The 13,485-nt window shown below is 42.1% G+C and overlaps 1 protein-coding gene across 9 annotated transcripts in view; it reads left to right on the forward strand.

The window, feature by feature from the left end:
- The window catches only part of LOC105491813 (SWI/SNF related BAF chromatin remodeling complex subunit ATPase 2), a 207,934-nt gene that overhangs the window by 136,450 nt on the left and 57,999 nt on the right, over positions 1-13,485 (forward strand). For all 9 annotated transcript variants that reach the window (XM_071077732.1, XM_071077735.1, XM_071077729.1 and 6 more), the window contains one exon: positions 1,625-1,843. In XM_071077732.1, coding sequence (XP_070933833.1) covers positions 1,625-1,843 — 219 coding nt within the window. The remainder of the gene's footprint in view (positions 1-1,624; positions 1,844-13,485) is intronic.

The raw sequence follows: 13,485 nt of genomic DNA on the forward strand, positions 1-13,485 counted from the left end.
TGGATCCCATTTCTGATACCAAAGCATTAGAAGACAGGATTAAGCATCGTGAGCTAATTATAGCACATGACAGAGCAGGGTGCCCACATTTATCAACCAATGGGACTTCACCCGTCTCCCAAGCCTACCAGATTCTGGAAATGTAATGACTTCCAAAAATGTGGAAGAAGCATAGTTTAAAGGGCTTTGACCACTAATTTTAAAACAGGTTCTAAGGCTGGGCGCTGTGACTCAAGCCTGTAATCCCAGCACTTTGGGAGGCCGAGACGGGCGGATCACGAGGTCAGGAGATGGAGACCATCCTGGCTAACATGGTGAAACCCCATCTCTACGAAAAAATACAAAAAAAAAAAAAAAAAAAAGTAGTCGGGCGAGGTGGCAGGTGCCTGTAGTCCCAGCTACTCGGGAGACTGAGGCAGGAGAATGGCGTAAACCCAGGAGGCGGAGTTTGCAGTGAGCCGAGATCGCGCCACTGCACTCCAGCCTGGGTGACAGAGCGAGACTCTGTCTCAAAAAAATAAATAAATAAATAAAAATAAAATAGGTTCTAGAGGTCATATTTGGGTATGCATAGATATTTATTTACATTTTATCAGTTTTAGCTTTTAAGAAAACATTATATTGAATCCCGATTTCAGTACGGTAGAACCAAAGGAAGAGGGAAAAGGTAAATAGCAATGATTGATGGTCCATTTCATTGTGGAAATGACACATCTAGCTAGTGTTTATACAGAACTAATGTCGATGGAAATGTAGTGGCAGATTATTTTTTTAAAATCCATCGTATTGTTTAGTTATAGATTAAAGCCAAGTGTGTGGCCCTAAGTTTATTTACAAGTGAACTGGATTATTAAAAAGAGAGAAGGTGGGGAAGTAGGCATTTTGAAGGCTCTGAAAGGAAGCCATTTCGCTTACAACTAGAGTAGTTGGAACGCGGTTACCTCTGAGCTCTGTCTCTCTGTGGTATAATACTTTTGTAAGAGCACAAAGTTTAAAATGTAAAGAATTCAGGAGCATTCCTCCCATGAGCAGTGCCCACAAGGTATTGAAAATTTAGTATATTCATGGCCAATGGACTAGTGAAACCATTTATATCTCTTCCACATGTCCAGCTGTGGTTAGCTATCTGTACTGATACCTTGGGTCACCGTTTTTTTTATTCCTGATTGTTCAATTCAAAGCACAACCCCTACTGAATAAAAGGAAACTTTCTTAAAGATCTTTCTTTTCCATACTCAAAGAATAAGTTTCTTCCAGGGAAGCAATGAGGTGTATAGCCAAGAGGTCATATTTTTAAAATGCATTCCCAATTTGAGTTTTTCCACTATTACTTGAAAGGGGAAGCTTTGTACACACACAGACTAAGAAAAGGAAATTCTTAAAGAGTACTTTTTAAATGTGTGAATAAGTTTCAAAAGATGGGTACAGAGGAAGGGAAGGGATTTTCCTTAGTGGAATCTCTCCCTAGATATTTAGGGATGAGCTAGAACAAGTCAACCAGGATGAGAGAGGTTGAAAGGGACCCTGCAGCCATAGGGAATGACTTGGGGAAGTTGTATGTACTGTAAAGTCTGTACCATACAGAAGCCCTGACTTTCGGTGACCCTCTTATTAATGTCTCCAGCGGATGGACATGGACCGGCGGAGGGAAGATGCCCGGAACCCGAAACGCAAGCCCCGCTTAATGGAGGAAGATGAGCTGCCCTCCTGGATCATTAAGGATGACGCCGAAGTAGAAAGGCTCACCTGTGAAGAAGAGGAGGAGAAAATATTTGGGAGGGGGTCTCGCCAGCGCCGTGACGTGGACTACAGTGACGCCCTCACAGAGAAGCAGTGGCTAAGGGTGAGTGTGGCTTTTCTAACCTGTTCTCACTAGCTGGAGTGTTTTTGGTGGCTTGGAGAAACTAGGGGCCTAGAGCTGGAATTTTCTGAGGAGGATGAGTTTGCAATCAAATCGAATTTTCTGAGGAGGATGAGTTCGCAATCAAAGGGAAGGAGCTTTTGAACACAGAAGATAAAGTCATTCTACTGTTGCATGAAAAGATAAAGTCATTCTGCATTCCAAGGCAGTGCTTGGAAAAAATCCGCAGAATTTTTTTGCTAGAGCAGAACTGGCCATTGGAAGCACAGGATTATGAGAGCTATGAGACCTACTAATGTTTTATGACCAATTGCCTGGTCATGCCTCACTCTCCAACTGAGAATCAAAATGTGGAAGGGCACCTTAGAGATCTTTTTAATTGTTCCCCCTCACTTCATGGTCTTTAATCGAGGTTTTACTTCTGCAGGGTCTGCACAGATCTTTCAGGGATAGCAGAGTTTTTGCTAACTGTGTTGTTATTGTGTAGACCCATAGTACTTTTAGAGCTGGAAGGTGCCTTTGTACTTGCTTGGTTTGATGAAGAAATTGAGGCCCAGAGAGGTGACATGGCTATGCAGGACACACAGCTGGTTAGAAAGCACAGAATTGATTCGGTGGGTGCTTATGTATCTGCATGCTTGATTTAGGCTTGATCTGATCTGTCCCTCACAAACACAGACTAGAGCCTGGGACTTGGGTCACCGATGCTTGGAAATGTTATTTGGGAGTTTGGTTATGTTGTTTCCCCTTTGGAAAATGGTGATTTCTCATTTTGACTGAGGACTGAAATCTCAGAATGTTCCCTGGGCAGCACAGAAATATCAAAATGCTCTTAGGAGTCACATGTGTGAACGCTGAGGCCCGGGTGACTGTTCCGTTTGAAGGGTTAGCTCTACTTCCCATTTTTGGGAGTAGACTTAGTACCTAGAAAGGCACAGCAACCTGGGACATGCAGTCCAGACACAGCCAGTAAATGCATGCTGGAAATAGTAAGTGCAGTTGGGTAAACACCAAGCAAAACAAAAGCTTCGGGGAGTTGTTCGTTTTATCCAAAGGGAATACAGTTCCCAAGCTTTGTGAAACATGGATTTTAGGACCCAGGTTTTAAGTAGGTAGGTGGGTAGAAAGGCAGTGGGCAGAATTTTGAGATTATATATCGATGGTGAACAGGTCTTGTCACCGCTTGAGATGTGATTTACTTAGGATGTTGTATGATGAGAGGGATGTGACCTGAATTTTGAAAAGATGGGGGAGCCTGTGATTCTGAATAGCACTGCTCATTATTTGTGGTTGAACAATTGTGTATAAAACATAACATTTGTGTGATTAGTTTATTGTCATATCCAGTCAAATAGTACAGTGACCTCAGAATATGATTTTATGATTTTTGTTTCACTATTGAGATTATAGTTATGTAATTAGGATTCATTCTATAATATGAAGAGTTTTTTGGTTAATATATATTTCTGAACTTGGGAAAACTTTTATTTAAGCAATAAATTGAGTACCTGGAGTATTATTACAGCAGATGGGACAATAATAATAATGATCTGGGCCACCTTTTTTTTTTTTTTTTTTTAGACAGAGTCTCTCTCTGTCACCCAGGCTATAGTGCAGTGGTGCGGTCTCAGCTCACTGCAACCTCTGCTTCCCGGGTTCAAGTGATTCTCCTGCTTCAGCCTCCCCAGTAGCTGAGACTACAGGAGCACGTTACCATGGCTGGCTAATTTTTATATTTTTAGTAGAGATGGGGTTTCACCATGTTGGTCAGGCTGGTCTCAAACTCCTGAGCTCAGGTGATCCACCTGCCTCAGCCTCCCAAAGTGCTGGGATTACAGGCGTGAACCACCGTGCCTGGCTGGGCAAAATTTTTAAAGCTAAGCTTTGATATGTTTACTCTCCAGACATTAAAAGCAAAATAACCTTGTTTATTGGGCAAGAATGTAGCTGAACTTACTTTTTTAAAATAATCATTGGGAATTACCCTTAAGAAAAACAACATTATGAATCTCAGAAAGTTTTCCAGTTTAAGACATCTGTTTTTTTTTTCTCTTTTTCATTCAGTTTCTACCCCTGATGATTAACACAGTGCCTAGCATAAAGACTCAGTGAGTGTTTGTGAAAATGAAAGTATAAACTTAAGAGGAAAGGGAAAGTGACTAACTTATCAGCAGTGTTAGGAGAGCATTTCTCTTTTTAGTGCATCTAGTAGACTTCTTTTATCTACAGCACACACATTTAAAAATGGAAAATTAGTTTGTTTTACAAAACTACACTGTGAAAATTGGTTTTTATAATTGTAATTCTACAATGCCTTGCAACATACTAAGTCATCCAAGAAGGATGAAACTATTCTCAAAACAGCTTTATTGTAACATATCTTTTTGTAATCTAATCCTTTGAAAACTGCATGCCCATATTTGGTATGAAACTGGCAACTTGCTATTAACTAGGACATGCAATGGATGCAACATGCCCCATGGCATAAACATGCAAAGTAGATGCTTCCTGTCATTGGTGTTCACCAGCAGCAATCCTATTTAATATTAGCCTGTTAAGCTTTTTTGATGATAAAATGATATTGAAGGGGTTCTCATGGGCCTGGATGTGAAGAGATGTTCTCTACTGGCTTATGATTTAACACATTGCGTGAACCCAGCCAACATGGCCTTGAAAGGGAGTTTGGCAAGGACCGTTGTGTAAGAAATGCTGTAACAGGGCTAAAATAATTCTTCTTTTTCCTGGCAATGTTTTACAAAGCCTGCTTGGCAGAGACATCGAAGATACATAGCATCGCAGAGCTGCAAGGCAGTTGAATGGAACAGCTTCCCATCCCTTGCTTAAATCACATTCTCTGCAATCTCTGTGCCAGGAGGCTGGCCATCCCTAAAAGGAAAAACTACCTTTTTTTTCTGTGTAGCCCCTGCAGTTCATGGTCAGCTCTGATTAATAGTTCTTCCTCCCTTTGAATAGAATCTTCTTTCCTTGTAGCTTCTCCTTACAGGCCTTGATTCTTTTCCCTGGGGTGAACAAAACAATATTTTTTTCTGTCTTTAGCATCACAGCCCCATGGATAAAATGTTTGCAAACTCATGGTAAGTCTGGATTGAACTTTTCTACCTTCCTCTTTCTCTTCAACTTTCCTCCTCCTTCAAGGCCCAGTTCAATTGCTACCCACTCTGTGGCGCCTTCACAGATAAATATTCATTGCACTTTTAATTGTCCTCTTAACATTTCTTTGCTTGTCCTTCAGTTACAGTTTCCTAGTATTCTCGGTAGTTGCCAACCTGCCTGCTTTCCTGACTAGTTGATAAGCTGGCTCTGTATCTTGTTAGAATTTAGGACTTCTGTGTACAAATACTAAGTGCCCATCAATTGCCAAATTGAAATAGCACTGGAGTGACAGATAAGGGTATAGATAGATGTGGGTAATGTCCATAGATGGACCTCAACATGCCCTGTCCATGGACCTATCCAGAAAAATAAATAAAAGTTGATTTGTCACTTCCATGAAAGTCCATAGTAGGTGTTCTTGATTGGTGAGGACACCTGTTCTCCATAGGGTCATTCAGAGAGCCAGGCTGACAGAGCCTCTGCCAACTTGGTCATCTCCATCCACTTGAGCTGGAAGTGGGGAAAACAACATGAAGTAGTGAGTATGGAAGTCTAATGGGCCCTGCCTAAATGGTTATAATTCCATTGGCTAGAACTTGGTTATGTGGCCACTCCAGCTGCAAAAGAGACGGAAATGTGGTCTGGCTGTGAGCCCAGGAAAACAAAATTTTGGTGAATATTTAGCTATCCCTGCCTCAGCACACTTAGGTTAAATTTAAGTGTTATGGTCACTTTCTTTGCAAATGGTGTTCTGGTTTCATTGTAAACAGGTTTTATTTTGTAATCATGGCATGCTAAAAATTCCTACAGTGTCCTTTAGAGAATCTGTTTAGTTGGTGGAATTTAAAATTTTTTCTGCATTCATAATGTTGTTTTTAATCAGGAGGATCACAATTTCAAACACAGTTCAGTTTTTTTTTTAAGGTATTTTATGTTGTTTTGAAATTCCTATTTCCACTGAGGAAACTTAAATGTCTTTAGCGTTAGCTGGTCTCGAGTTAGCGTCATCTTTTTGTGGTAGTCAGTTCAACATTCACTTACCCTCTGGGCTGTTTCTCTCTTCCCCTTGGGGCTCCCATCCCATCTTCCTCTCCAAGGTGGCATCTGGATAAAGATGTGGTGTTTAAGTATGGCATTGGGGGCGAGCATCCTGGTTCTTCTGCTCCCCATGGGTCTCCAGTGACCTCAGCATACAGCTGCTGGTCTGCTCCTGTCCTGGGAGGTCTTTACATGCAGCTGGTTTCGTCTCATTGTTTTAGAGACCTTGATGACATGTGCTATTGAAATCGGGAGCCTGGCCACAGGCACTAGTTAGAAGCTGTCCTCCATTCTCACATCTCATAAAACCTCTGGCCTCTTTGGCCTCATGGTGCTCTTAGCTCTTTTGTGTTCTGTTTGGAAGTCTGCAAACCCTCCTTGACTGATTTCTCCACACTGTGCCAGAACATGCAAGGTGCAGTGAAACTGGCCCCTTCCTCAACAGTTGCTAAGTCACCATCAGGGGTTGTCAAACCTGAAGCTTCTAGAATCTGATGGTTGGGTGGGTCCTAGAGCTTTTTAAAGAAAGCAATTCAAAAATGTTTTAAGTTTGCAAATTGTATAAAAGTATGTAACTGTATTTGGGATCACATAGTGAGGGGTCCTCCTAGAGCTTTGGAAGGAGCTTGTGAGTGAGAGGCCTAAAGCCCAAGCTTCATTAGCTTTCCAATAAATCCACCTTTAGCAGTTTTAGTGCCTCATTCTCTTCCTCTCCACTCAACCTCTGCCTCCAAACACCCCAGGCTTGGATTCTGAAGGGGGAGTATTGCATTTCAACCCAGCTGCAATTCAGTGCTGGCACAAACTAGCCAGACTTAGCACAGACTCCATAAGTTGAAGGGCACAGTCCCCAACAAGACTTCCCTGACTTCAGACACCAGCCACACTTTGGGGGTCCCGAGGCCCCCCCACCCTTTTGACTGACTATAAATCCAGGGGCTCATGAACCCTTTGGGTTTGATAATTTGCTAGAATAACTCACAGAACTCAGGAAAGTGCCATTAGCAACCGATTCAGATTCTTTATGAAGTATACAAATCAAGAGAACTAGGCCAGACACTGCGGCTCACGCCTGTAATCCCAGCACTTTGGGAGGGCGAGGCAGGTGGATCATGAGGTCAGGAGATCGAGACCATCCTGGCTAACATGGTGAAACCTCATCTCTACTAAAAATACAAAAAATTAGCCAGGCGTGGTGGCACGTGCTTGTAATCCCAGCTACTCGGGAGGCTGAGGCAGGGGAATCGCTTGAACCCAGGAGGTGGAGGTTGCAATGACCTGAGATGGCGCCATTGCACTCCAGCCTGGGCAACAGAGCTAGACTCTATCTCGAAAAAAGAGGACTAGCCAAATGAATGGAGGCACAAGATGCAGTCTGGGAGGAAACCTGGACTCCTCTGTCTGCTCCTCATGGAGTCAGCGTCCATCAGTCTTCCAGCTCATCAGTGTGTTCACTAACCAGGGAGTGCTACTGGGCCTAGATGTCCAGAGTTTTCAGTGGGGTTTCATAATGTATAGGCATGATTGATTAGATCATTGACCACATGCTTGAACTCATTCCCCAGCCTCTCTGCCCTCCCTGGAGGTCAGACTAGCTCAAAACCCCAACCCTCTAGTCATGTGGTTGGTCTTTCTGGTGACCAGTGCCCATCCAGAGCCATTTAGGGGCGTATCACACAGGACAGCTCATTATTTTAACAAAGTTATTCCTATCACTACGGAGATGTCAAACATTATAGAAACTCCATGCCAGGAACCCAGGACAAAGACCAGACAAATTCTTAGTTTTGAGGCAGGATCTCACTCTGTTATCTAGGCCGGAGTGTAGTGGTGTAATCTTGGCTCACAGCAGCCTTGACCTCCCAGGCTCCAGCAATCCTCCTACCTCAGCCTTCTGAGTACCTAGGACTATAGGTGCACGCCACCATGCCCAGCTAATTTTTGTATTTTTTGTAGAGTCGGGGTTTTGCCCCGTTTGCCAGGCTAGTCCCAAACTCCTAAGCTCCAGTGATCCACCTGCCTTCATCTCCCAAAGTGTTGAGATTACAGGTATAAGCCACCACGCCTGGCCTGACAGAGTCTTTATTATGTAATAGGTAGTTAGTAATGTCTTCAGTCCTGACCGTACTTCTCTTCCTCTTGACTCCTGTTTCCTCCATGGAAGAAGGCTCACCTCCTTGCCTTCCTGTCATGTTCTTGAGTGATAGCACCATGTGCTGTGGCTTCTGGTGCCATTCTGAGACTCCCGGTCCACCAGGTTTGCCTTTTGATTGTAAAGGTGGTGAAGGGAATTCACGACCCTATTTTGGAAGTCAAAGGTGTTGTTATTTTTGTCTTTGCATACCAACTTTATCTTAGTTCTGCTCAAGGCAATGAGTAACTACCCGAACAAGGGATGGCTCTTTTAGAAAGTGTGAAAGAGAATATTAACATGGTTAACAAATATTCCATCCATTACAATTTTGTAACTTTCCCATGGTGTGCCCAAAGTGATAACAGTGATATATTACAGATTACATATATATATGTGTGTGTGTATATATGTGTGTGTGTGTGTGTGTGTGTGTGTAATTGCGCATGCACAAGAAATGATCCATCTTGGTTATGTCTTGGAAACACATATTTGCTTCTTTATGTGTGAGAGCAGGCATTCCATCTACCTAAATTCTGACAAGCCCAGTGGGCCGGGGTTTTCTGGTTTAACGTCAGCCCTGTGTACACTGGCTGTGCTGTTTCTAGCACCATAAGGCAGTCATCATTATTGAGCCAGGGGCTCTGCAAAATTGGGGTGATTACAGAGCCAAAAAGCGGGCTGGAGGGTGGTGGTGGTTTCTGGAATTTATGTTTTACTATTCTTCCTGTTCCTTTGCTCTTTCTGCCAACTTCAGAATCCTTCCCTTCCTTAAAACATTTAGTGATATCCCTGAATTTATTTAATTGCTGCATGAGTGAGTTTTGCCCCACAGCACTTCAAGATAATTGGAATGCATTCTAGCTCATGTGCTCTGGATAATATGCAATTGCCAGCCAGCTGGAGAGTAGTATGCCTTTGTCTCACAATGTCTTAAGACTGTAATTTTAAAAAGTTTCTCCTATTTGCTGGTGTCTCTTGTTACCTTTCTTACGGCATCATGTATCTACTATGGGGTCCTTTTGTCCGAATGTGTAGACACTTCTTGTGGTATACTGAATAAGCTCCTGGTGATGAGGGAAGACACCGCTTTGTTTTGTGATGTCCTGTGCAGTTGGGCCCTAATAAATACTTTGTAAATGATGGTAATGAGACTGACTTCTTTAGATCTTTAAACGTAGCGATAGATAACAGCAAGTTTTAGAAGCCATAGAATTTCAAGAGGAACCTTGCAGAAAGACAGAACACCCTCCTCTTCCTTGACCGGTCTGTCACCAGGTGAGAGTCTGAGCTTCCCACGGTGAACGTGCCTAAATGGGGCTCCCATCATCATGTCTGCTGACTACTAAAATGATTTTGGGTTTTTCTTCTGCCCAAAGTCTAATAAAGTAGAAAAAACAAAATGAGGCTGGGTGCGGTGGCTCACGCCTATAATCCCAGCACTTTGAGAGGTCGAGGTGGGCAGATCACCTGAGGCCAAGAGTTCAAGACCAGCCTAGCCAACATGGCGAAACCCTGTCTCTACTAAAAATGCAAAAATTAGCTGGATGTGGTGGTGGGTGCCTGTAATCCCAGCTACTCAGGAGGCTGAGGTGAGAGAATCACTTGAACCAGGAGGTGGAGGCTGCAGTGAGCCAAGATCACACCACTGCACTCCAGCCTGGCGACAGAGCAAAACTCCATCAAAAAAATAAAAATAAAAAAAGAAACAAAATGAGAGATTCTTAACATTTATAATATTAGGGGCTAATCAGTAGAGTAAAATGTGATACATCTCAAGAGAATTTACTTGAGTGTCTTTAAAAAGCTGTATAATACCAAGCTGCAAATATAGGATAAGCTCTCTGAGTTGGCCTCTCATCACAGGAAGCCACACTGCTAAACTCTACACAGGAAAAGGCAGACAAATCCATGGTGAATTAGTCACAAACAACTGGGGAAAATATGAAGAAAGGTTAAAGAACAAGATATTTGAAATTCTATGGAAATACACAATGAGAAATAAAATATTTCCTCACATGTATGAAGGAAGAGGTGGGCTGTGGATTTTTCTCTCCCTAGAAATCTTTCAAACAAGCTAATGCCTCCTCTGGGCTGGATTAAGTATGATCCAGCCTGAAATCACAGACAGGGGCTGGAATCACTCAGCTGCGAGCATTAGTGATTCTCGTAGATGTACTTTCCCCCTAAAATATTTTATTTTATACTGGCAAAATTTTTTTGTGGCGGGGGGAGGATCGTTTTTCTAAAGCATACTGTGCATCATGTTTGTAATATTTGGCTGCTTTTGTTTTGTCATTTAAAATCTTTTCTTGCTTTTTCTGTAAGATTGTGAGAAGCTTTGTAAACGTGGACCTTTTTTTCTTTTATCAAATGGCATTTTAGCTTTTAAAATTGGGTCATCAGATTTACTGGGGCAAAATTTTCTAGCAAGCTGCATTTCCGTTTTTATACACAAGGGAGAGCTAAGGACCTAGAAAATAGATTTGGATTTTGCCAAATTCCAGGTTCTTCAATACTTCAGGGTGGAAGTAATGAACTAATTAAGAGCGGTAACAGTTTTGAATTGTTTGGAAAAATACTTGATACTAATAAAATAATTTTAACAACTTTGTATAATTTTTATTTTTTTCTGAAATCCAGTGACTAGACTGCTTTAACAGCCCGTTGGACTTAATGTTTCCCATTTTATATAATTTGGGAGAATAAATTTAATAGGATAGTCCTCAGAGGTGCAACTGAAATACACTAAAATAAATATTAAAGATTGAGGAGCGAGAGGGAATTGTTTTTTAAAACTTTGATGCTTGGAATTTCTGGTTTTGAGTTTTGTCCTTTGAAATCAGGGTTCAGCTCTGAAATCAAACTCAGTCATCGAAAGGAACCATGGGAAACTGAATTTGGCCTACAGATACTAAGGAGCCCCAATAATTTCACATTATCTTTTAATGGAGCAAACTATTACAGAGAAATCAGAGAAATAATATTTTAGGAATTTGTACTATATTTTAGAAACAATCTTTTAGAAATATGTCCATTTGAATCAAGCTTTGGTTTTTGTTGTTTTTTGCATTTTTACTTTTATTTAAGAAACAGGGTCTCACTCTGTCACCCAGGCTCACTGCAGCCTCGAACTCCTGGGCTCAAGCAATCTTCCCGCCTCAGCCTTTTGAGTAGCTGAGACTACAGGCACGCACTGCCACACCCAGCTAATTTTTGTATTTTTTTTTTTTTTTTGGTACAGGCAGGATGTCACTCTATTGCTTAGGCTGGTCTTGAGCTCCTGCCCTTAAGTGATCCTCCTGCCTCAGCCCTGCAAAGTGTTGGGACTACAGGAATGAGCCACCACACCCGGCCAGTTTTTGTTTTGTTTTGTTTTTAATCAATAAGGCTACATGTTTCAGTCAGTGTCAGAATTTTTAAAAAAAAGGCTACATGAAGACAATTTTCGTTAAGGGGTGGAGGTGGGAAGAGTACAGTTTAGGAAGTAGGGACAGGGCAAGGTGGCTTCATCATCACTATGCCTCAGGGTTCCGGTAAGCATCAGAAAAGTAACTGTGACTTTTGATGGCTCTCTATATGGAGAATTTAGGATAGTGATTAAGAGCACATGCCTTGAAATCTGATGAACCAAGAGATTCAGATTCCAGCTCTACCTAATTAGCTCTGTGACCTTGGGGACCTTGTGTCACCTCTCATAGCTTTGCTTTCCTCTTAGGGAAAATCATAGAACCTACTTGATAGGGTATTCTGAGGATTAAATGTGAGTAACATAGAATCCGGCATATAAGAAGGATTCAAAAATACATATTAGCTATTAAGAAAAAGTTTCAAATGATTTCAAAGAAGATCTAATGGATAATAGAAAAAGAAGAAATTACGTTCTCTTTTGTGTATTGATGACAAGGCTTGGGGTGACAAGAGAAAGGTAAAACTGGGAATCGAGAAGCTCCTTTCACTTACTCACTAACGGAATTAAAAGAGGACAGTATGTTTACTTGCTGAATATGTTACAGGACCGCAGGTTTATTCATCTCAAGCACTCCAGCTTATACTCACTCGGCCATTAACTCTCTTTACCCTGGTTTTCTACCTAGCTATACACCAACCTATGCTCCCTCAGTTATTAACTCTCTTTACCCTGACTTTCTACCTAGCTGCCTGCCAACCTGTACTCACAAGGCTATTAACTGTCTTTACTCTGGTTTTCTCTGTAACCCTGCATGCCTGCAGGAAGAACACTGGGGCTAGCACTCAGGAGCCTGGAATGTGGGTTCTGGCACTGCTACCAGATAAGTATGTGATCTTGGACAGGTCTCCTGGCCTTCCTTGGTTGTTGTGGACTGATGTTTATGTCCTGCAAGATGCATATGTTGAAATCCTAACCCCCAATGTGATAGTAGGAGGTGGGCCCTTTGGAAGGTTATTATAGCATGAAAGCCTTCATGAATGGAATTAGTGCTCTTACAAAGGGGACCCTAGAGAGCCCCCTAGCTCTTTCTACAACAGGAAGTCAGCAATCTGCAAGCTGTAAGAGGACTCTCACAGACTCCAACCATGCTCTACCCTATCCTCAGACTTCCAGCCTCCGAAACTGAGAAATGTATGTTATTTATAAGCTGCATTAGGGTTATCTATAGAAACAGAACCAATGGGATATGTGGAGACGTGTATAAGAGGAGATATATTATGGGCCTTGACTCATGCAAGAAATCCCATGAGATGCCACCTGCAAGCTGGAGACCCAGGAAAGCCAATGGTATAATTCAGTCCAAATCTGAAGGCCTGAGAACCAGAGCAGGGACCACCACTGGTATCAATCCTGGATTACAAAATCCTGAGAATTAGGAGCTCCAGTGTCTGAGGGCAGGAGAAGATGGATGTCACAGCTCAAGAAAAAGAATTCACCTTTCCTTTGCCTTTTTGTTTCAGTCCAGCCCTCAATGGAGTGGATGATTCCTACCTATGTGTGTGAGGGTGAATCTTCTTTACTCAGTATGTAGATTAAAATGCTAATCTCTTCCAGAAACAACCTCACAGATACATTCCCCAAATAATATTTTACCAACTATCTGGGCATCTCTTAGCCCAGTCAAGTTGACCACAACATTAACCGTCACATCAGTCACCCAGTCAATAGTATTTTGTTATGGCAGCCTGAACTAAGACATGGGTTGAGTTATATTATCTTTAATTTGCAAGTTCCCTTCCACCTATCTAACAATAACCTCTAAAATCACCTGAAGCAGCTATTATGGAGTGCAGTGATACAATCTTGGCTCACTGCAACCACTGCCTCCTGGGTTCAAGCAGTTAATCCTACTTCAGCCTCCCAAGTAGC

Source organism: Macaca nemestrina, chromosome 14 (genome assembly GCF_043159975.1).
Source record: "Macaca nemestrina isolate mMacNem1 chromosome 14, mMacNem.hap1, whole genome shotgun sequence".
Lineage (NCBI taxonomy): Eukaryota > Metazoa > Chordata > Mammalia > Primates > Cercopithecidae > Macaca > Macaca nemestrina.